This window comes from Eutrigla gurnardus (assembly GCF_963514095.1).
Source record: "Eutrigla gurnardus genome assembly, chromosome: 2".
Taxonomy (NCBI): domain Eukaryota; kingdom Metazoa; phylum Chordata; class Actinopteri; order Perciformes; family Triglidae; genus Eutrigla; species Eutrigla gurnardus.
Window position 1 is genome coordinate 27,258,790 of NC_139916.1, and position 24,106 is coordinate 27,282,895.

Consider the following 24,106-nt stretch of genomic DNA (forward strand, 5'->3'; position numbering starts at 1 on the left):
GTACTCAGAAGTAGTATGCAAAAAAAAAAAAAACCCACATAAAATGATAATAGTTATGTGCTATCAAATATAAAGGAATCCTACTGATCTAAAACTATGTGATTAACTGAACTAAAACTAAGGTTACAAACCACAAGTAATGGAAGAAGTATATGTTACTTCCGTAAAAGTAAAACACAGTGTGTAAAATCTCTGCATTGATTGAAAATGTTACTGATGTTAAACTACACATTTATTCGGATCAAAATATACTTAATACCAAAAATTATATATATAATTTTATATTCTAATTATTGAATTCATTTTGATGACTTGCTGGTTAAAAATAATACACCATTATCAGCGTAGAATAGACGCTCACATTAGGAAGAATGTAAAAATGAAGCTAGCCTCAGAAGAAAAAAACACTATGACTCAACAACTTTACTGATGACTGCTATATTAAGAGCATACCTGCAGGCGACCAGATTTGGGTACTGTGTGGACTTCCACCGATCTAGGGGGCCCAGCAGACCCAAGTAATACGTCACTGAACTGGGCTGAACCTTGGCCTACATGCCACGTAATTACCCGGGTCATTAGAGCACGGGAGATGTAGGTGTATCAGGCCCAGAAGAGAGAGGGGGTGCAAAACAACAAACACACAGAGAGCATAGAAGACTAAAATGGAGCATACGATCATATTTCATTCTTTTTTTATATTCTAACGGAGGATATGCTTCATAATATATTTTAGACTGAGAGAAATATTCTGCTACATCTCCTGCCACCTATCCACTCGGAGACGCCATGTTGATTTAAATACAATCATCACCGATGTGCAATGAATCCTGGGTTAAGTTGGGATCCATCAGTTGAATCTTCTGAATCCAGGAAAAGAAAGCCACATTTCAGGGAGTCTTTGAAATGGGACCGCCTTGGCGATGTGAATGTGGTTGAGGCCCAGTATTTATGTGCTGGCTAGTCTCAGTTTCATTTTGCTGTTGATACATTTGTACTTTTACTTAAAAGAGTAGTTTTACAGTGTATTACTACGTTAAATATGTCTTCCACCACTGACCTGATTCATAAACTGCTCACATGAGTTTTCCTCAAAAAGAAGGAAAATACAGTCTGATGTGTCTAAGATTAGAAGTGATGTGTGATGTTGTGTACACTTCACTGTAATACACACTGCTACCTGCTGGCTGCCTGTAGGAGATTTAGCTCACATGACCCCCCTGGTGCTGCTCTATCCGACCGGACTAAAGGGCTAAATACATTTATGCGACCGAGCCAACGGATCGGCTGTCTGCTGCTCTTCTCTATGTGTTTTTTCTTCTTCTGTAATACGATGAGTGGCTTCTAAAAACACCAGCTATGACTTTATTGCAGAAGGGAACAGACGTCTGTGATTTGTGTTTGTGTCATTCACTGATGACTCAACATTTTGTTCAAATTATGGTTCAATTTTTAGTTTGAACACCACTGTGTATTTGCAACAAGGTCCAGGTCTGGCTGCACGATATGGGACATTTTAATAGAAACTGATCTTCTAGATTTATAGTTGCCATTATTAAAAATCAGTTTCTGGTGGAAGGTTTGGGAGATGTTTGACAGTTTTTTAAGCATTTCTAGTAAAAACTCACTGATTATACAGAGAAACCAGGAAATTTTCTCTGGAAAGACTCATTGTTGTAAAAACCAAATTCCTTTCACCTGCATCGAATCCAAATTGAGACCCGTTTGAGATAGAAATGGGCATTTATGCTAGAAATTCAGCATTGTGGAGCCGTCTGCCTGCTGTGGTATTATTTCTACATCGTAGTATCTCATTACACAACAATGTGTGCTTGTTCCCGTAGTGAACCAACCTGCCTCCTGCTGTGATCAGGCAGCGTGCTCCTTCCACAGCAGCAGGCTGAAATATTTCTGCAACACTGAATGCCTTTGAACTCAATTAAAAGATGAGTTCAAAGACCGTTTGAGCGGTTAGTTTAGGATAGTGTGGACAGCAGAGGAGCTGCACACAATCCTGGAGAACTCAACTCACAGGTTCACTCTGTTATGTTGAAATGTTTGTAACTGGCACAGAAAACCAGCTAAATCCTCAAAATATTAGCTTCAAGTGTGACAATGATGTATGTTTCTTTCATCTGTCACAAGGACGGATGTTAAACAACTGCTTATGGAGAGAAATGAGGAGAAGAATTTTCAGCTTCTTGAGTTTGTTGTTTATTCAACAGTCTCACAGCAGTTTTTGCAACCTTCACGAAATTGAATGTATTGGTTTTGTGCTGAGCGACGCAAATTGTCCATTTTATGTGCGCTGCCCAGCACAAATTATTTTTCACCTCACAACCTTTGGGACACACAGTGTGCAACACCGGTCTGGTAGTTAAGGTCCTGCGTTGTTGGTCACAGTGCAGTGCTTACCTCAGCTAAATGAACAGTCACACTAAACTTCCAAAGTATTTATACCAGCTGGAACAGTCAAACTCAAGGGCCCTAGTTTCGTACACCAGGCACAGTCGGGGCTCAGCGCACTTGTGCCACGCCGAAGGGGTGTGTCCGCCTGCACGGCGCAGTCCGGCGCAGGCACTCCTCCCGTCACTCCCACCCTTCTACACTCCTAGAGGGAGGAGAGAAGGCGTGAGTAGGAGACGTGGAGGAGAGAAGGCGTGAGTGGGATTAACACAGCGAATTCAGATCTTCACCAATCAAATGAGCTCCTCTCCTCACCTTTAATGCGCCGATGCGAGGTGCAGTGCAGGTTTCGTCACTTGACAACCCAATGACAGATGACAGCAGGCTCGTTCGGGATGGTCTTGGCTTGACTTGACTTGACTTACCACGCCGATGAGAGCTGCAGGTGTCTGAGGGGGCGGGCTCTAAAAGAGACGGCAGCCAAACGCCGTCAAGTCGGACAACAAAGTCAACGTGACTATAGTGCTCAAGCGATAGAACACACACACACACACGCAAGGCAACATGTGGAAGGCATTATTTTTTCCCAGTATATTTGTATTATCATTCTATGTTTGTATTAACCAGACCTCACATATAATAGGCCTACTCACAACACAATGCACAGAACTTTAGATCAAGCCATGAGATCAATGCGACCAAAATAAAAAGTATCATTTCACCACAAGGTGGCCGCCGAGTACGGACCTGAACACACGTCATTGAACTTTTAACCAATGAGAACCATTCCGCTGTAGCGGAGGTGTGGACAAGCCAGTTGCAGCCACCGTTCACCGCGCTGCCAAGCGCCGCAAGAAGCGGCTCTTAAAAACTTGTTCTCGCGATGTTTTGGGTCACGTGATATGGTCGCGACCCTGTGATGTCTTTGCAGTCGGCTGCTAAGTCAGACACAAATTCTAGCCATCATGCATCGCTTTCAACCCACAATACATCACGTTAGGTGGCGCGCTGCAGGCGGCTACATCAAGTCGAACGAGCCTAGCAGCAGCAGCAGCAGCAGCCAGACGGCCAAACTGTTTCCAGGATGAAACTGATGTTTTGGTCCGAGAGGTCCAAGTTTCAGCTGTGTTAATTCAGTCAGGCTGAGTTTCCGTTACGCGTGCAGTCCGCCTTTGATCTGACGTCAGATGTGACGGGACAATCTATATAGATATAAATTCACGTGTTGATTCAATTAGTTGCATTAAATAGTGTTTGTTGTGATTATTTATTGCATTTAAATGTGCCTGGAACTGTGGAAACCTGCCTTTGAGGTCTTGGTGACGTGTGCGCACTGCGCGCCGGTGAGCCAAACTTCCACTCCGCCAGCTGTGATTCGCCTTGCGCCAAGAGTAGACCAGGTTGGAGCTGGCGGGCTTTCGGCGAAGTCTCGGCACGGCTTTTTGGCACGAAACTTCCACTGCACCAAGCTGAATGTGTGACGCCTCCCCCTGCTGCACCGCTACACCCATCTCGGCGCAGGCGATCCACCAAATTGCCAAACTGACCGTGCGCAAGGCTGCGCGGGTCGAAACTTGCATTGCGCCAGCTCCACCACCCTGCGCCGCCCTGCGCTGCGCCACGAAACTAGGGGCCCAAGTCTGCTGCTGCTTGTAGAGAACATGTGTGTGAGATTCGTACATAAAATTAATCTATAATGGTCTGAACATTTTCAACAATGCCTCTCTGTAAGAATATTTGCAAAATATGCATGTGTGTGTTTTTCTATGATGCAATCTAAATCATAATAAGGGCGTGAGGAGTGACACCTTCATCTGTGCTGACTCGGGGATCATAAAGGAAATGAAAACCAGAAACTCAAAGGCTGCAGAGTTGGTGGCATTTTTAGGTAATGAGAGCACAGTGACAGAGCCACACTTTTATCTGCACCGCACGTATTTTAATAATCTAAAGGTTACAATCACAGACTTTCTCTGCTGACCAAGTCGCCTGATTCTCTATTCAGCTCGCCTGTTTTCACTTCCCCTCATCGGACCGGTCAGAACTTTTATACCAGCTCGCTTTTTACCGATCAGCTTCCTGCTTGTCAACATTGCTGCATGCTTCATGCCTTTACGTACCTGTAATCTGTAATCTTGACCTTAAACCTGTATCTGTTCCAGGTGACAACCTCCAGGCCAGAAAAGTGAAGTGCCTTAAAGCTGCCTTCTTTCTAATGGCCATCAGCTCTGATTACATAAGTCTATGAGAAAATGACTCTACTTCTCACTAGATTTATTACCTCCGTAAACATTCTAAACATGAGTTTACGGTCTCAATCTATAGTTTCAAGATAACAAAGGCAAAAAGACAAGATGGCAACAGCCAAAGACCTCAAAACTGTAGTCCACAAACCACCTTTTTCAGGGCAACATTTTTGCCTTTATTTGACAGAGAAACAGAGATTGGAAATGTATTTTGTATGTACATTATATATACTGTGTGTGTGTGTGTCTGTGTGTAATATTGTAAAGTGTGTACTTTTGCCAACTGGGGAGTTATCCAACACTAGAAGTGTGTAGCTGCACACTATGTTCCTCTTCTATAGAAACAAGTAATGTGAGTTCCTGGTCGTAAAAAAAGTAATTTCTACTAGAATCATGTTTAAATCTCCGCCATAAAAATGTCAGGCGTTGGTATCAGACTATGTTATTGACTGTGGCGCTGCTACAAATCATTTTCTCACCTTTTGCATGAATGCCAGGAGCTCAACAGAGCATGAGTTATAATTCACACATGATTTTGGAGTCCGATCTCTTGGTATTTTAATGGTAAAATGGACCAACACATCAGCATCCCAAGCGTGGCAGGAGTGAAGCAGGAGTTAGGAAAGAGGCCAAGCGCTAGCGGTTCTTCCTACTCGATAAATGGAGCAGCGTTTACATCTGTGGCGCTCCAGTTTGTTGCTTTTGGCCCAGCAGCTGCTCTCCCTGCAGATATGAGGAGAACCTCTGGGAGAGCGAGCTGCTGACAATGCAGCAAGTGTCTCCTCCTGACCAACGGGATTGCAAAGTCTTATATAACACACTCGTGGCCAGAGGATATAGTGGCTGGATGCGTTAGCTTTAAATTCAATCTGTGGGCTGAAAACCCAACTGCTCATATCGGCCGTCAGAATAGTTCTCCTTTGTTTTCTCTCAACAAACCCCACTAAAGTTAACACATATGAACATAAATATACAGTATTTAGCTGTTTAGTTTAATATAGAGGCTAAGTCCCGCCCCTTCCTGTGTCCCCCACTGAACCGAATTTCATAAATAATGTGTAGCTTATGGTGGTCAACAGTGAGAGACAAATCATTTTTTTGTTCCCATTTGAATTGTACCAATAATTACAGATATGATGTCCAGAAAGTGTCAGTTTGTCATCGTATCATTTAGTTTAGTGTGAAACCACTCAGTGAACGACATCTCTGCTCTCACACAACGTACGTCACCAACACGGCCGTTAGCTTGTCTTGCTAGCCAGCGAGCTAACTAAGCTACGTTCCCTCACTAATGTAACGACTCATTTTATGAGCAGGAAGAGAAAGAAGGAAAGAGACCTGTTGGATGTCTCTCTCTTGAGCAGGCATGTGATAGGATGCAGCTTGGTGGAGAGGTCGACATAATTCACGAGACTGAGGACCGTCTGCATTCAGTTCAATTTTGAACGGGTCACAATTTCCATCCATCCATTGTCTACCGCTTATCCTGTATTCAGGGTCGCAGGGGGGCTGGAGCCGATCCCAGCTGTCATTGGGCGAAGACAGGGTACACCCTGGACAGGTAACCAGTCTATCACAGGGCCAACATGTAGAGACAGACAACCATTCACGCTCACATTCACACCTACGGACAATTTAGAGTCACCAATGAACCTATCCCCATCCTGCATGTCTTTGGACTGTGGGAGGAAGCCGGAGAACCCGGAGAGAACCCACGCTTACATGGGGAGAACATGCAAACTCCACACAGAAGGAACCCAGGGCCGACCCGGGAATCGAACCCGGGACCCTCTTGCTGTGAGGCAAGAGTGCTACCTACTACACTACTGTGCACGGGTCACAATTTAGCAGACCTATATCCCCTAACACATCACCAAGCATGTCTGTGTCCATACCGTTGACCCTCAGGACCCGACCCATCCTCTTGGCAACAGTCCTTCCCAGCAGGTTGTGAGAGTATGGCCCTTTAATGACAGTTACCCCGTACTGGTATTTTTGTCCTTTGTACTGACTTGTAAAGTAAACTCCACAGAGACTCTTAGTCCGGTCGTCAGTTAACCTGTTACTTTATTAGCATATATACCAACATGTGCCGGATGAGCATGCAACGTGTGACGTCAGCATGCAGTGACTACGGTGGCCTGTAGGCACCAATCACTACAAGAAGGGAGGTTTGTTTCAGCCTCTGTTCTCAATAATGTGGTGCCCTCTGCTGTCTGAAACTAAAAACTAAAGTACTGTGTACAGGCTCAGCACACATCTCACTTTTCCACCGCTGCTGGTGCCAAATATTTGGATCTCATGTTTACAGTCAGGGGTCACTTCATCAGGTAAGGAGCTGCTGTTTAGCCCCCAACACCGTCTGATCCCCCGTCCCAAAGGACAGAAGCTAGAGGACGTGATCCTCTATTGAGATTAAACAAAGGGAGACGTTGGAGACAAAATAACTCACATCATGACAAGATAATTATTAGTCAACATCCTTTTTAGTGAAAACAATCAAATAATCTTAAATAAGATGATCATAAATCATGAGGTCTCCCTCTGTGAATGAAGGATTAATACTTTTCTAAACTTTATTTTGTATCCTGTATTTTTTGAATCAGTCTCTATCTTTCACTTCTCTACATTGATAGTGGCTTTTTCCACGTCTCTCATGATGATATTTACAGATGGAAATTCAATTTTATTTATAACACATTGAGCAGGACTAGAGCAGGACTAGAATACGCTCAAAATGTCCAGATTTAATACAATTTCAAAGTCCCAACATCACCCAGGGGCAAGTGTTACAGCGACCGTGGCGAGAAAAAACTTAACAGACTTTTAGGCAGAAATCTTGTGCAGCCCAGGCCCTTGGGTTCCAACTGCATTTGGTGTTGGTAGTAGTACAGTAGTAGTAGCATTAACAGTAGTAGTAGTATTATTAGAAGCAATAGTATTTAAGAGTAGTAGTCCATGGCAGCAGGAACAGCCATGCCGAGATGGATCCATCCCAACCACGTCACTGTAAACCTACTTATTGTGAGTGTTTTTTATCCCAATCTGACATGAAATCCTATATTGTCCCTCATCCTGACAAACAAGCACCATCAGATGGATGAATTCCCATCTGCAAAAGAATAATGGACAGAAAACAACACAGTGACAAAGTCCCATGAAGCCTTAACAATGACCACCTTGCTGCAAAGTAGTAGCTGCAGGTAGTAGTAGAGCCCTGTAGAAGGACACATGGGCACCGGAGGAGAGTCCCACGGGACGAGGACAGCGGCCAGATACAGATGTCAACATACAGGACGATGGTTTCTGTTCCAGCGTTGAGGGACATCCAGGACACTGCATGTAACCAAGTTCAGCAGAGACAGAGGTCCCAGCTTTGCTGCTAGGAGTCCAGCCATGTCTGAGCTGGTCCCAGGTTCACTCTTTGGACTCTTGTTGGACTCTGCTGAAGGTCACGGCCTGATAGAGTCAACAGAACCACGTCATCTCTCTGCAAAGCATCCCTGATATTTCTAATCAAGTAAGGATGTTCACGTTAAAATAAGAAAAGAAAATAATAATAATAATAATAATAATAATAATAATAATAATAATAATAATAATGAAGAAATGTTGAATTCAATAAATAGTATATTTGTACAAATGTGTGTCTTTTTTCAGATTCACACATTTTTATCTGCTTTCTTTCTGGAACAGAAATCTCAGAGTATCCCTGTTCTCAGGGTTAACATACTCGGAGTTTCAGCAAAACCTGCTTTCTGGAACACACCCCTGTACTGTAGGCTACGTGTGTGTTGATTTGAAGGCAGATAGAAACTGTAGCTTCCTATCTCCACCTGATCTCTAGAATACTTTCGGTTTCTCTACTTCCGGGTTTCTTACCTGAAACATTCCATGATTTAGTCTTCACGTCGCGCAGCCAGAAGCTGTTAAACGTTCATTAGTGACGTCCCAGTTAAACTACGGTGACGTCGCTGCGGTGTGTGACGTCGAGTGGACTTCAACAACTATGAAGCTCGTTCCTCTCGTGTGTCTCTGTCTCCTGTCTCGGTCTGGAGGATCGTCTGCTGATGGAAACGGTGAAACTTCAAGTGTTTTCTCTTTGAATGTCTGATAAACGTGTCAACATGTGAGTGTGAAACCGAGTCATCCTTCAGTGGTGATCGATAACATCCAGCAACATGTAGCCTCGAGCTAATCGTTAGCACTGATGTGCTTCATTCAACCTCCTTCATCCAGTCGTAGAATCGAGCTGCGCATCTTTTAGAGGAACGTCGGTATCATTCAGAGAAACGAGCTGCTGTTTCCCAGCAAAGCTGCTTCCTCTGAAGCTGTTCACCTGCTTTACTGCGGGGCAGTACTAGTACAACACTGTAGAAGTACTACTAGTATAACACTGGATACATTCTACTAGTATAACACTGGAGAAGTACTACTAGTACCACACTGGAGAAATTCTACTAGTACAACACTGTAGAAGTACTACTAGTATAAAACTGGAGAAATTCTACTAGTACAACACTGGAGAAGTACTACTAGTATAACACTGGAGAAATTCTACTAGTACAACACTGGAGAAGTACTATTAGTACCACACTGGAGAAGTACTACTAGTATAACACTGTAGAAGTACTTCTTTCATAACACTGGAGAAATTCTACTAGTACAACACTGTAAAAGTACTACTAGTACCACACTGGATAAATTCTACGAGCACAACACTGGAGAAGTACTACTACTATAACACTGGAGAAGTACTACTAGTACCACACTGGAGAAATTCTACTAGTACAACACTGTAGAAGTACTACTAGTATAAAACTGGAGAAATTCTACTAGTACAACACTGGAGAAGTACTACTAGTATAACACTGGAGAAATTCTACTAGTACAACACTGGAGAAGTACTATTAGTACCACACTGGAGAAGTACTACTAGTATAACACTGTAGAAGTACTTCTTTCATAACACTGGAGAAATTCTACTAGTACAACACTGTAAAAGTACTACTAGTACCACACTGGATAAATTCTACGAGCACAACACTGGAGAAGTACTACTACTATAACACTGGAGAAATACTAGTACCACACTGGAGAAATACTACTAGAACAACTCTGTAGAAGTGCTGCTAGTATGAAGGTGCGTGTCCACAGGGGCGATTTTAAACGCGAGTGGACGCGCCGCTTCACAGTATTGCACGCTTGGTGGGCTGCCACTAGAGGATGATTGACAGGCGCTCTCCTTTAAACAACACATTTTTGCGAGCGTTCGCGAGCGTTCCCGAGGCGGCGAGTCGAGTCCGGCGCCTCTGATTAGCATAAAGTAGATTCGACTTCAACTTTAGGCAAATGAGAAGCGGCCAACTCGCGCGCCGTCTCTCGACATTCGCCGCGACGCTACCAGAATGCATTGCACAGCTTTTCACATAGACAATGAATGGGACGCGGGGAAACACCGCTGCCTGTGGACACGCACCTAGTACCACACTGGAGAAATACCACTGTAGAAGTAGTAATATGTACCACACTGGATAAATAGTACTAGTACCACAATGGAGACGTACTACTAGTACCACTCTGGAGAAATAATACTCGTACAACACTGAAGAAGTAGATACTACTCGTACCACACTGGAGAACTACACTACATATGTTGGAACAATTCTCAGTGTAAAGTAAAAGTACTAGTACCACACTGGAGAATTACTACACTACAAGTAAAAACAGGTGTCTAAATATCAAGTAAAAGTACTAATACCATACTGGAGAAATCAAAGTCAAAGTCAGCTTAATTGTCAATTCTACAATATGTGCCAGACATACAGATGAATCGGAATTGCGTTTCTCTCCGACCTACGGTGCAATATTACAAAATATATGTACAATAAATAAAATAAAATAAATTCTAAGTATTGCAAGAGAAAATAGAAAAACACACAAAAAAAATGAATAGTGTAAAGAAAATAGAAAAACAGGAGATGGAAATGTGTAATGTAATGGACAGACTGTATCATGTATAAACTATATAAATAAAGATAAAATTGAAACAATTAAAAGCACTGATGAAGTGGAAAGTGACCGGTGCAAAGCCCAGAGTACCACACTGGAGAATTACCACACTACAAGTATGAACTAGTGTCTAAGTTTAAATTAAAAGTAACATGCTGTGCTGTCATATCTGATGTTGGTGGATTAATATCGCTGCTGCGTTCATGTTACATGTTCTTAGTTTAATCTACAACGATGCTTCATATTCTAGAAGATTGTAACCAACAACTAGAAAATACTATCTGGGAAGTAACTCAAGCTGTCGATGAATGTGGGTGTGCAGTGCATATATTCACCTGTGAGATGTAGAATGCAGCAGGGAAATACTCAAATACAGTACAAGTACTTTGAATATGTACTCGAGTACAGTACTTGAATAAACTACCTTCCTGCTGCCTGAATGTTAATTCCAGTTTGTTTGATAGTTTTTATTGATCGTAATATTAACATGAAGAATAATTAAATAATTATAATAACAACAACAACAACAACAACAACAACAACAACAACAATAATAATAAATAACCAAGATAATAATTAATAAAGACACATAATCCTGATAATGATGAATAAAGAACACCAATGATTTGCTTTCTTGTTTCCTCATTCTTCTTTGTGTGTTGAGAGCAAACAGAGTCTGATAAACAGCTGAGTCACTGATGATGTTCCTCATCACGAGGAAAAGAAAAAACGCAATAAGGCCACATGGTGGTGGCGCTATAACATCAATCTTTACGTTTTGGCCTGGAACTTCTGAACCTCAAATCGCCAACATTTTTATGTCATGTTCATTTTGAATTGTGTCTGAATCTGTTTTTGTCTGCTGCTCCGACACATTTTCAGCCCGATGACTGGAAAATCTGGTTTTCTGATTTGTCATGTTTAATATGGTTTTCTCATAGCCGGCCCTTAAAGTTATGATATAGTGTGGGCGGGGCTTATTTCACAATAGAAAATGAATATCTCTTAAACGCTTCTGATGATATTGTAATCACCTTTGTTGGACATTTGTAGATAAAATGTTTGAATGAAGTTGATACATTTTGAGATAATAATAATCATAATAAAGAATAATGCAAATACGACTACTAATAATAATATTAATAAAGAACAACGAAAATAATAATTATAATTATTATGGAGAATTATTGATTAAGAATATTGGTAAAGAATAAAGAACAGACAAACAACATTTATGACCTGTTGACCTGATGAACACTGACAGAAACAAACCGTTTTGCTTCCATTAGTCCACTAGATGGCGCTGTAGCAGCATGTTCTCACTCTATATCAAGGCGTCAGTGTGGTGAGAACCGTTCCTCTGATCCACTTCACACTTGGTGGGTGTATTTCTGGGGACACGAGGACACGTAGTGTCCAAGTCGGTGCATTTTGGACACAAGACTCGTTCAGTGTGAATAACTTTGAATGAAGAAGCAACAGCAGCAGTTGTCAACACGCCTGTAATGAGAAGCTGCAGGAGTCCAGTAATCAGCTGCTGCTCTGCTGGTACTCATTATTAATGAGGGAGGCGTGCTCCACACTAGTGGGACAAATAAGGATTACATTGAAGACATAAAAATAGTCTAAAATGAAACTAAATTTAAAAAAATTAAATGGTGCCACTATACAACCTGGAGGACAGTGCAGAGGATTTATGAGGATTTCAACGTGAATAAAAAGGTTTCTTGTTAAATGAGTTGATATTTTGTCCATATGCGTTTCCAACTCTGCGTGTAAACATAGTGATGAATACAGGTTTTTCTCCTCCAGGACCAGCTGTCCTCAAAGTGGAAGACGGAAGTGATGTCATCTTACCCTGTTCCCTCAGCACCAATCAGGACATTGGATCAGGTCTCTTTTACTGGAAGAAAGTCGCTCAGGGAGACCAGCCCTACAAAGAGGTGTTCATGTATGAAGGCGGCCGTCATTCCAACAACGGCCTTGATGGTCAGAGTGAGCAGTTCAAAGGACGAGTCTCACATTTCCCAGCAGAGCTGAAACACGGCAACGCCTCCATCCTCATCACAAACACCAAGGTGGTGGACAGCGGGAACTACACCTGTGATTTTCCACGACTTCAGCCACGTCAAATATTCACTGTTGAGCTTGTTGTTGGTGAGTACTTTAATAAAACAGCTAGAAATGTTCACTACCAGAGGAAATCACAGTGTGGACACTCGACCAGTTAGCTTCACTCCGACCTGAACCCGTCTGACTCAAACCAGCCAGATCTGTGAATGTGAATCACTTCTAGATCCAGATTCAGGAACAGGGAGACACATTTCTGTTTTAGCTGTCTGATAATATTCCACAAGAACTCTAACAAATGCTTTGTTTTGCTTTCAGGTGGTGTCTTAACCTCTTGAGGTTAAATTTGACTCTGTGCATTTCTGTCTCTTAATAGCGACACATTATTAAATAGTATAATACCAGGACCACGAGGACCTGATGCATGTAGATTACATCACTGTGATGCAAACACTCAGTGGGTTTGATCAGGTGTGTTGATCTCACTTTAGGCTCTGAAAGAGTCCAACTGCTCAAATATGAAACAGGTAAAAATAGGTGCTTTCTTGTTTTTTTCCTTTCGCTTCATCTTATAAATACAGTAAATCAGTCATAATACAGGATATCAGGCTGGGATTCTCAGAATCTCACCTTCAACCTGTCTGTAAAGTCTGTACCAAGTTTGAGTCTAATTGATATAAGTGTCTCTGAGATATTTTAGAAAGTGCAGTACAGAGCATCACCAGCAGAGGACTCTAGAGCTCTCTAAAACTGTTTGAAAGTTTCCAAATGATGATAATAAATCTCGTTATCATTCTGAAAAAATGTCCCCTAGTGTTAAATGTGACTATAAGAAGATGTTGTTAATATTTAACTAAAGGTTTACCTATTTATTATGATTGAATCACGCCTAAATTAACGTTTAAATGCAGTTTATCTGTTATGTGGCTGTCCTACCACCACAGAAAGTCCAGATGCATTAACTTCCATATATGGACGGGCAGGTAATTTAATTGGCTACAAACTCGCTGTGTTTTCACGATACTGACTTCCCATTGGACAGACGTAGCTGTCAATAAGACTTACATGGGCGGAACTTAAAACCTCGCTCCTGTGATTGGTTGATTAAGTTAAAACACTGGTAGGGACGTCACCTTCGGTCGTAGAAAGATGCTGATTGGTTTATTTTGTTCCGGGGCGTCACCCTATTTCATAGATCCTGAACATCATTGGTCAAAATATTTTGTCTAAACTTTAAATTGATGCCAAATACGTTCGTTTGGAAGTTTTACGAGCGGCGCTAAAACTAAGCCACTATCAAATTCAACTTTTATTCACGTTATTTCTACTTCCGCTCGAACGTAAAGATGCTAATTTAATCCTTCGATCTTTCTACTTTACAACGAGCCACCTTCTGTCTATAAATGTCTGTTTATCGATCTATAAATAGCTTTTAACTGCGGCTATACAAGATAGCAGGTAAGATGCTAACTTTTTACTGACGTAAAGTAAGACGCTACTGTTTTAGTGTCGTAAATCCTAGAATTCGATTCTTATATCCATTGAAAAAATGAACATCTAATGGTTCAAACGAGTTATAATATGTCTGTACGGACTTCTACAGTAACATGAAAACAAATAGTTTTGTATATTTACTAATTTTACATGTAAATCTCGGGTCGCGTGCAACCTCCGTGCTTTATGACATTAAAAGACAGAACCGAGGAAAAGATCCCAGGTGAGGCCTGCTTGTAATGACGTCAGTCTCTACCTGTCACATGGATGTGGTGATTGACGTCAGAGCATAAAAACGTTGGACTGATAACAGAGTTTACACACATTTTATATTAACACCAACATGAGAGATCTTATAGACGGATAAAGGATGAATTCAGATTCATAAATCATGACCTACATGTTGTTTCACAGCTAAATTAATCATCATACTCTTAAACATTTTAGAAAAATAATGCATAGATTTCTCTGTAATCTTTTATAATTGATTAGCTGTTGCAGCCCTGGTTCTCCATCACTAAATACTCGATACAGGAAGTGGTGATGAATTTTACTGTCAGTTCCAGCTTCAGGCTCTCCACACAGGAAATAACATGTAACTGGTAGAAACAGCATCCGATGGTTGCAGACATGCAGTCATCAACCGGCGTCGTGCCGGAACCGCCTACGGTCTGATCAACGCTGCCGGCAGCTTTAATCATTAGTTTATAATTGTTAAACTGTAGAGTTTTAAATCAGAAGAAGCTGATGAGAGATCTTCTGGATAGATTTCAGATTAAAGGATGAAGTCAGATTCATAAATTCACTACATCATGCTCTTAAACTTTTTCAGAAAATGAAATATAGATTTCTATCTTAAGGGGGTGGCGACTGCAGAAAATAACAAAGTAGTCCATGTTTATTGTTTAATACATTTATATTATGCTTTTATGTCTATTTTCATCATGATTTTCTTCTAAACTGATTGTAATCCACATTTACAAGCAGAGAAAGGACGAAAAAGCGTCTAACCCTGTAAACGTTCTCTATAATCTATAATTTATACGGTGTTCACAGGTGCAGCTCCAGAGCCATATGTCACGATACTTGATCAGACAGAGGATGGGATGCTGTTACAGTGTGTTGTTAGAGGTGCTTCTCCACAACCTAAAGTAGAGTGGAAGGACAGCTCTGGAAACCTCCTTCCTGCTGAACAACCTCAGGTGTCACAAAGAGGAGGCCGCTATGACATCATCCTCCAGACTACTGTGACCAAGACCGGCCGCTATCGCTGTGTAGCCACACAGGAGACCATCAACCACCAGATACATGCTGAGATCTATGTGCCTGTAAATGGTCAGTTTTTCTAAATATGTTTTTTTTTTTAAGGATTCAAGGATAATTTAATGTCCTTGTGCAATGTGCATGTGTGGGACACACATTCATGTCTAAACTAATCTGTAAATCTGAACTAAAGACTGAATATAAATGTCCTTTTATTCACCAGTTAAAGTGTATTCAGACCTTCAAGAGTGTCGCTCTGCTTCCATTGAGCCCAATAACTGTAGACTGTAGACCCACATCATCGTCTTTACTTAAGTAAGAGTACTAATACCACAGTGTAGAAATACTCTGTTACAAGTAAAAGTCCTGCACTCAAAGTGACACTTGAATAAAAGTATCAGTTAAAGTATAAAAGTATTATATTTATAAGTTGATGACATGTTTGTGAGTCAGATCAAAGTAACCAGTAACTCTATCTGTCTGATAAATGTAGTGAAGTAGAAGTACAATATTTCCTCTGACATGTAGTGAATAGAAGTATAAAGTATTTATTCACTGATTAGATCAATATTTCATGTTTACTTAAATCTGTATATTTCAGAGTGATGATGAGTTCATACAGTAAAACATGAACAAAGAGATGATGCCACTTTATGAGGTCGGCCTGTAAGTCTGTCTTCATTCAAACACAGCTGTGACATCACTTCTCCCTCTAAAGGCGGGCTCACACCGGACCGAAAATCGGCGTCTTTGAGAGAGTCGGCGTCCGTGACATGAGTCTCCTTGGTGTGGTCGCTCGAATCGGCCCACGTCGGCGTTCATTTCAGCCGATTCAAATGTGTAATCCGCCATTCGAGTCGGTCATTCTTTTACCATTCTGATTGGTGGAGGCTTGGTAAACATACCAGATAAACAGTGGAATCGAAGAAGGTGGTCTAGAGAGGACCGCCTACTTCCGGTTTTCGTGTTTTTTGGCCCACAATACAGATTAGCGCCAACTGTTGTTTTGGAGACATTACATCTCGCACAAGCGCGGAACGTATGGCGTCGGCTGTAATTCCGTAGGTGTGAACCGCCCATGTCGTTGTTCGAGTCGGCCATATTAAGTAGCCGACGCCGAATTTACCGACGCGAGTCGGGCAGTTCTTCCGGTGTGTACACACCTTAACAGGGTTTCTAACGTTGACTTTGTTGTTGACTTGGTGTGAAACGTGTGAATGAACGGACATGTTTGTTCCTGAGCTCCCAGTAAAAGGTGGCGTTGTACTGGACGACGTTCTACTGGGAGCTGATTCTCATTATTGTCCTCCCTGTTTCAGAACCGTAGAAACAGATTGTGAATATAACAGTACAACAACACGCTGACACCAGCTCAGGGATCAAACCTGTGGCTGAATCAGCTCCTCTTTGACGCGTCAAACATCATCAGCATCATCAAAATTAACTTGATGGTCCAACAGCTGTGTTGGATCTCATTACATTGTACAGGAGTCCCTAATAAACACTCACCGTTCAGACCTGATTACACAAGAGCTGCACACACTTCTAAAGATGCAACAACACATTCAGATACATGACGTCAGTGGAAGAGAAGATATTGTTCACATATCAGACAACACATTTAATTTGATTATATTTCAATATTTAATCACAACATGAGCCGTAGAACTTTAAGAGTTGTCCATTCGTCTTCTCTGTAAATGTGCTTCTGTGATGATCTGATTCAGGCTGTGTTCACACCAAATCAGATGCAGCGGTTAAAACGCCGGTCCTCCATTCATTTCAGTGAGGGTGGTGTGTTCACTGGAGGTGTTTGCAGGCGGTGCTGAAAATAACAAAGTAGTCCATGTTGAAAAGCAGAACCAGAATCAGCTTTAGAGACAGACGAGCCAACGTCACGCTATGGTGTCAATCACGTAACTGTGGATCCAGAGCTGAACAACCAGCCGTGAGGAAGCAGAGACGTTAATCCTCCTGCAGTCGGCTGGTGTCAGTGGACCTCACCACCACACAGCTGATCACTCATCTCCACAACACCTGGTTTGGTGTGACTGCAGCCTCAGAAGTAGTGTGTATAGTTGGGAGAAGCTACATGTGTTTAAAACATGAGACTCTGATAATGATGGAGTGTGTGATCGGCTGCTGAACTGCTGTAAAAGTCCTTTTACCTTCTATTGTTTCTATCATGTTCACAGGTGCAGCTCCAGAGCCGTCTGTCACAATACTTGATGCCACAAAGGACTGGTCCCTGTTACAGTGTGTTGTTAGAGGTGCTTCTCCACAACCTAAAGTAGAGTGGAAGGACAGCTCTGGAAACCTCCTTCCTGCTGAACAACCTCAGGTGTCAGAAAGAGGAGGCCGCTATGACATCATCCTCCAGACTACTGTGACCAAGACCGGCGGCTATCGCTGTGTAGCCACACAGGAGACCATCAACCACCAGATACATGCTGAGATCTATGTTTACATCGGTGGTGAGTTCACTCCTCATGTTGGTGTTCAGATCATTTATAGTTCATGTGTTTTTATATATATAAACATGTAACTCTGTCAGCTGATGTCAGCTTTCACTGATGGAACATAATTCCTATAATATCGGAGATTAAATGTTAATATTTCTGAGGTAGCAGGATGGCGGTGCAGCTGCAGAATGTCTTTTTAAATAAGCTGCATGAAGTCTGAATGTTTGAACAGTATTTCACTGACTGTCTTTAAATCTACTATAATTGTAGAAATAGCTGAAATAAAACCACTGAATGCTGTTGAGCAAACATCTAAATAGACGTCTACCATTTAAAATCACCAATAACATTATTACTGGATCAGATTGTGAGCTTCCAGTCATGACTCCAGATCTTTGATCTGTATTTGAAATCATCTTCAGTTTCTGGCTGCTGATGTTTAATAAAGTACAAATATAAAGTTAGTGACTGAGAGACAGAAGCCTTCTATGTTGGTGGGCTGAACTCTCTAACAAGTCAGGCAGCGCTGCTGTGGGCGGGACTTCACTAAAGACCAGGGAGGCGTGTGTCGTTGCAACTGAAATACCAGTTTAGTCTAGTGCAGGTGAGAGTTGGCAATGAAATACCAGTAGACATAATATCCGAATCTGAAGATCTTTTAATGCTGCAGCATGAGCCATCCCCAGTGCGACGCAGGAATGACTGAAGAGTCACTGTTTCTGTTGGCACTTATAATGCGGTTGAATTTACATATAGGTTTGACATCCTGCAGCCCCCCTTCTCCATGTGTCCCCAGATGTTGTGTTTGATCAAAGGGTCATTGTCTTATCCTGCATTAAAGGGCTTGTTTGGTGACGCCCCTGGTGGCAAATGGTCCTGCAATACGCATTGAGGACAGACAGCCATTTTCCCACAGAAATACATGATTAAATAGGAATTTCCCTCACACGTGACTACGGCTGCATCAGAGCCAAAGAGAGCATTTTATAATGAAATTATTTCATCTGCAAATCAGCTTTAAAATGGCCGATACTGATAACCATAAACTATTCAGAGTTTGTTAAACCAGCTTTCTGAAACATTTGAGTGCTGAATGAACACAAACTGTAAAAAGCCTCCAACAGTCAGATGAACAGATCAGAGAGAGATGAAGAGTTCAGACTGAGTTCCCCTTCTAGCAGCACGTTGGTCCTGAATCATTGTGGCTCTCCAGCTGTGATGAGACTCTCATACTAACGTGCTGAACATGAGATGCAGCTCCACGGTCAGAGTTAGGTTTCCTGTCTGTAAACGGCTTTCAGGACACAAACGATGAACACTGACGATGTTGAGCAGCGTCACACTGTTCTAGCATCACCACTCAGTGAAGATCCAGATGTTCACTGTCATCAACAGACTGGAGGTCAGCTCTGGTTCTGAGCCTCGCTACTTTCATGTTGACGTGGCGACTAATTCCCATCATGCTTTGGGAATGGAAAGCTTCCAGCTTCTTGTTGTTAGACATGTTGCCACATACTAACTAGCAGGTGAACCTGTGGAGCCGCTGGTCGTTCTCTGCAGAAACCTCATATGTGAGCTGCTCAGAGTGAGTAGAAGAACTGATCTGAGACGAGTCTGGTGGAACAGGAGTTCTAGTGTTCAACATGAATCACCATCACAGACGTTAACTCACTGTGACTCTGAATACACATCAGATGTTCAAGATTCATACAACGATAAAAACAATAATAATATTGATAGCAGCAATGTTGAGGACCTTTAATGTCCGTCAGCTTTTCTCTCTCAGTCTAAACTGCATGAACACTGTTGGACAACTAAGACGTTCCTGCAAACGTGCATCTAGAGAGACAAAGTGTCAGTAGCTCACTTTAATACTTCATATCGGTCCTTACAACCTGTTTATTGTTAGTTATGCTGCAGCTGGTGATGCTGAAATCATTTCTGTGTTTGTATTGTTGAATGCTTTCTGATTGGACGCCGCTACAGATGAGACTAATTAGTAGTTACTTATGATTTAGTAAATATTCACACAGAGCCAGTAATAGATTTATGTACAGCTGAGGATCAGCATGAAAACACGGTGATTTAGAGACTGAAATAACCGATGTCAGCGACTGACACGTCATCATTCCTTATGTTTCCATTAAATGTCACTTCTACCTAAATCCATCCAGCAGGTCAGATTATCTTCCTCTGTAATGATGCGTTGACTGTCTGTCCAGCCCAATGGGAAACCAGGTTACAAGGCAAATAGACTCGTGTCCAGTTGGTTAGGTCCACCTGTCTGAAGGGGATGAGGTCTGATCCAGCAGTCCTACACCTGCTAGTACAACACAGTTCATCAGCAGCAGAATGATTATCTCTATGACAGAATAAACACACATTCTAGGCATCATCAAGGTAGACCTGATTGTAGACTGGAGAGCATCAGGTTGTACAGGTGTACCTAATAAAGTGGACACTGAGAGACACAATAGAGCACCGATGAGCTCATGCTGTTAAATACCGGCTGTATATCTTTATTATATTGATCATGACATGAGACTAGATTAGAGTCTGAAATGTCAGATATCATAACGTGGTATTTATCTCCTCCTGGTTTTAAAGTCTGCAAACAGTAAAGTCAGTGTTTCCCCTACCATTGTACAGGCCTGGCGGCCCGCCAGGCCAAGGAGACCTGCCGCCAGGCCCAAAAAAAAATCAATATACCAAAAATAAGCCACCTATCAATTCATTCATAAATCAATAATAATTTACATTAGGAGCGCCTCCGCGCAGCACAGTAGAGTTGCTCCGCGCTTGATGTTGTTCTGATGCCGTTCCGCCTCGTTAAACCACCACGATGTCGCTTTCTACTTTGAAAACACGGAACGTTGACACTGTATTTTGATAAGCTGTTGCACTCTTCAGACTCGTGGTGTGAGCGGAACCGTTCCATAGGGTCCATAATATTTATTTTATTACATTACATTATTATTTATTTTTACATAATAAAAATGCCGCTGTGTGTCTCCGTCCAAAACCCGCTGCGCTCGCGCTGTCTGCTCGCACAGATCCGCTCGTGCGCACATGCGCTGATGCAGGTCGAGTGTTGTCGAGAAATATAAGCAGAGACGGCGCTCCTTAAAAACAACATCACGCCATGTGTGTGTAGTATTAGGACGTGATGACGTATGTACAACCGGCCAAAGCCCGTTTGCCCCCCCTCCCCGGGGGGGGAGGATTGTTTTTGATAAGATGTGGAACTTTGAGTTAACTGCTGTTGAGTAAACCTATAACTTATATTTTACTTGATAAAATAAGACAATATATGCACTCATATGTCGTTGTAGTGTTTTACAGTATCTGTAGCTATTAATGTGATGCTCATCCTTTTCCAGACATATTTTTCTGGACCCTGATCATTTCCATCAACCAGCACCTTAATAAGTCACTCTCTCCTTGTGATCTTGAATACACTCTGGTTGAACAAAAATGTTGAATGCAAATATAATAATTGCAGAATTGCAGACTGCTGTGCCACCTGACTTAATCCAACTGCACCAATACACCATCCGACACGTCTCGTCTGTTTAGGGTTTTTTCGGTGGGTACCACCGGGCCTGAAAAAAATTCTAGGGGAAACACTGAAAGTGAAGTCATTTCATCCACATTACTGATGATTATTTATCAAAAATCTCATTCTACGACCTACAATATCAATTTTGAGCTAAAAAATATATTTGGTTACCTCCATGTGACCCGGCTCTACCACTCATATTTATATGTTTCATATTTTTAACACATAAATAACATTTACATGGCAACATAAATTGTAACCAAATGTTTGGAAGAGATTTTTTAACAGGAGTCAACAAATGTTCACATTTACTAACATTTACTAACAGTAACTAAAAAGTCTAGAACTGGCCACAACATAGTCGAAAACAACGAAACCGCTTGAATGAGAGGAAAGCTGGTGATGAAGGAACACCTTGGACGGGAGTGACTGTGTTCGGAACCGTGAAGCAAACAGCGGCCCGCTGATTGACAATCAGCTGATCACTGATGAGCGGAGACGGTGAATGGAACAAAGGATCAAGCCGTGAGTAAAAGTAACTAAACGGATCTGTGGACCTTGTAAGGATAAACGATAAGACTGATGGCATATGGATATGTTTGTCCTAAATAAAGAAACCGGAAACACAGCCGAAAGAAATGTTTGTTGATGCAAGACTTGATGTATGGAAAAAAGTGATAAACCCAAGGGAAGGAACTGAATAATCAATTAACTGTATGACAAAGTAAGCGTGAATGATGACGGCTGGGATGGCAAACGGGAAGAATGATTTTAAAACTCTCAGCGCAAGTCGCCGTGGGAAGCTGGGCGCGTGCACGCGCAGGATGAATGACATCAGAGCACTGCTTTCTGTTAATGATGATGACGATAGGGAAAACGTGTTAAATGCTGTGGAACAATTCAAAGTGACATTAAATGATTTTAAAGATGCTCATGTCGCCGTTCAGATGTTCTTATCTCCTGAAATAAAAGAAAATGAAACAAAAGACTGGTATGAACCCAAAATGGAAATATTTGAGGAATTCCTAGTGGAAGTGGATTTGTGGAAAACGTCAAGGAAAGATCCTCAGACACTTGTTGGACCTCAGGACAGTGTCTCAAATGTGTCTAAACAAACTAACAAAACAAAATGTTCACACCAGACGGCAGCATCTTCATCTTCATCATCATCATCAACTCGCCTAAAAATAGCCACAGAGAGAGCGGCTCTACAAGCACGTATGTCAGCATTAAAGGAGAAACAGGAGGTGGAAATGGAGAAAAACAAATTGCAAGCACAACTTGAGAGAATTGAACTACAGGCAGATCTTGCTGCATCTGATGCTAAACTAAAGGTATTAGACAGTTTCCAGGAATACTCTCAACAATAAGATGAGGATGGCATGAATTCATATGTGGATACATATATGCAAAAACACAATGGCAGTGATGACGATGAATCGGAACCATCCCCTGTAAAATTTGCAGAGTTGGGAGCAGTACCTAAAACACCTCTTCAGAGATTTCTGACTCTACCAGATCTGGATGACCCCAAACCAGTGCTGAGGCAGGAACAGAGAACATCAGATGGTTTTGCGAAACAAACTAACAAAAGGGAAACAGGCCTGAAGAACAACAATAACAACAACAATCTGCTGCATGTGATACAGAGACAAAATAAAATTGCAGATTTACTAGTTTTACATCAAAAAAAATCTTCTCTCCCCTCCAGACAAATCCCAATATTTGATGGTGACCCTTTAAGCTATCAAACATTCATGAAGGCATTCAGACACGGTATTGAAAATAAAACATGCAATGAAGAAGATAATCTGTTCTACCTTGAGCAATACACTAGAGGCCAACCCAGGGAACTCGTCAGGAGCTGCTTTCATATGGAGCCCAGCAGAGGCTATGCAGAGGCACAGAAACTTCTCAAAACTCACTTTGGAGATGGATTCAAGATTGGCAATGCTTACATGGAGAAGGCTGTCAATTGGAGCAATATTAAGGCTGAGGATGGCACTGCACTGCATGACTATGCCCTTTACCAACGAGGATGAACGCACCAATGCTATGAACGCACTTAAAAGCATGGATGATTTAAATCTCCCATCTGTTTTAAAGCTCATCATTGCCAAACTGCCATACAAGCTAAAAGAAAGATGGAGAACAATTGCTCATGAGCTTTTAGAGAAAACCCAACAAAGAGCCAGTTTCTCCGACCTTGTGTGTTTTATTGAAAAGCAAGCCTGTATCTTGAAGGATCCTATCTTTGGAGACATTCTGGATGCTCCACCCAAAAGAGCCTCCTCAAAATGTCACACAGCAGACTCCCGACAATCAACACCAACCACCCAAAGAGGTAAAAGTAGTAGCTTTGCCACAACAATTGGAGCGAGAGACCACACCACAAATGACACAAGAAATCAAAAGGTTGGAAACCTGTTTCCCAGTGGGTATAGTGGCAACTGCTGCATTTGCAATAAAGGAAAACATTACTTTGATGAATGCAAAATGTTAACATCTCAACCCCACACCATCAAAGTTCAGCTCCTTAAAGACCATGGTATCTGCTTCGGGTGTTTAACCAAGGGGCACATGAGCAAAACATG

General features: G+C 41.9%; 1 protein-coding gene across 1 annotated transcript in view; it reads left to right on the forward strand.

Moving 5' to 3' along the window:
* The first annotated feature begins 11,961 nt into the window (after nucleotides 1-11,961).
* The window catches only part of LOC311023738 (hemicentin-1-like), a 64,890-nt gene continuing 52,745 nt past the window's right edge, over nucleotides 11,962-24,106 (forward strand). Inside the window, exons 1-4 of the mRNA XM_084025726.1 lie at nucleotides 11,962-12,009; nucleotides 12,477-12,821; nucleotides 15,285-15,563; nucleotides 17,687-17,965. Coding sequence (XP_083881852.1) covers nucleotides 12,614-12,821; nucleotides 15,285-15,563; nucleotides 17,687-17,965 — 766 coding nt within the window. The 5' untranslated portion in view covers nucleotides 11,962-12,009; nucleotides 12,477-12,613. The remainder of the gene's footprint in view (nucleotides 12,010-12,476; nucleotides 12,822-15,284; nucleotides 15,564-17,686; nucleotides 17,966-24,106) is intronic.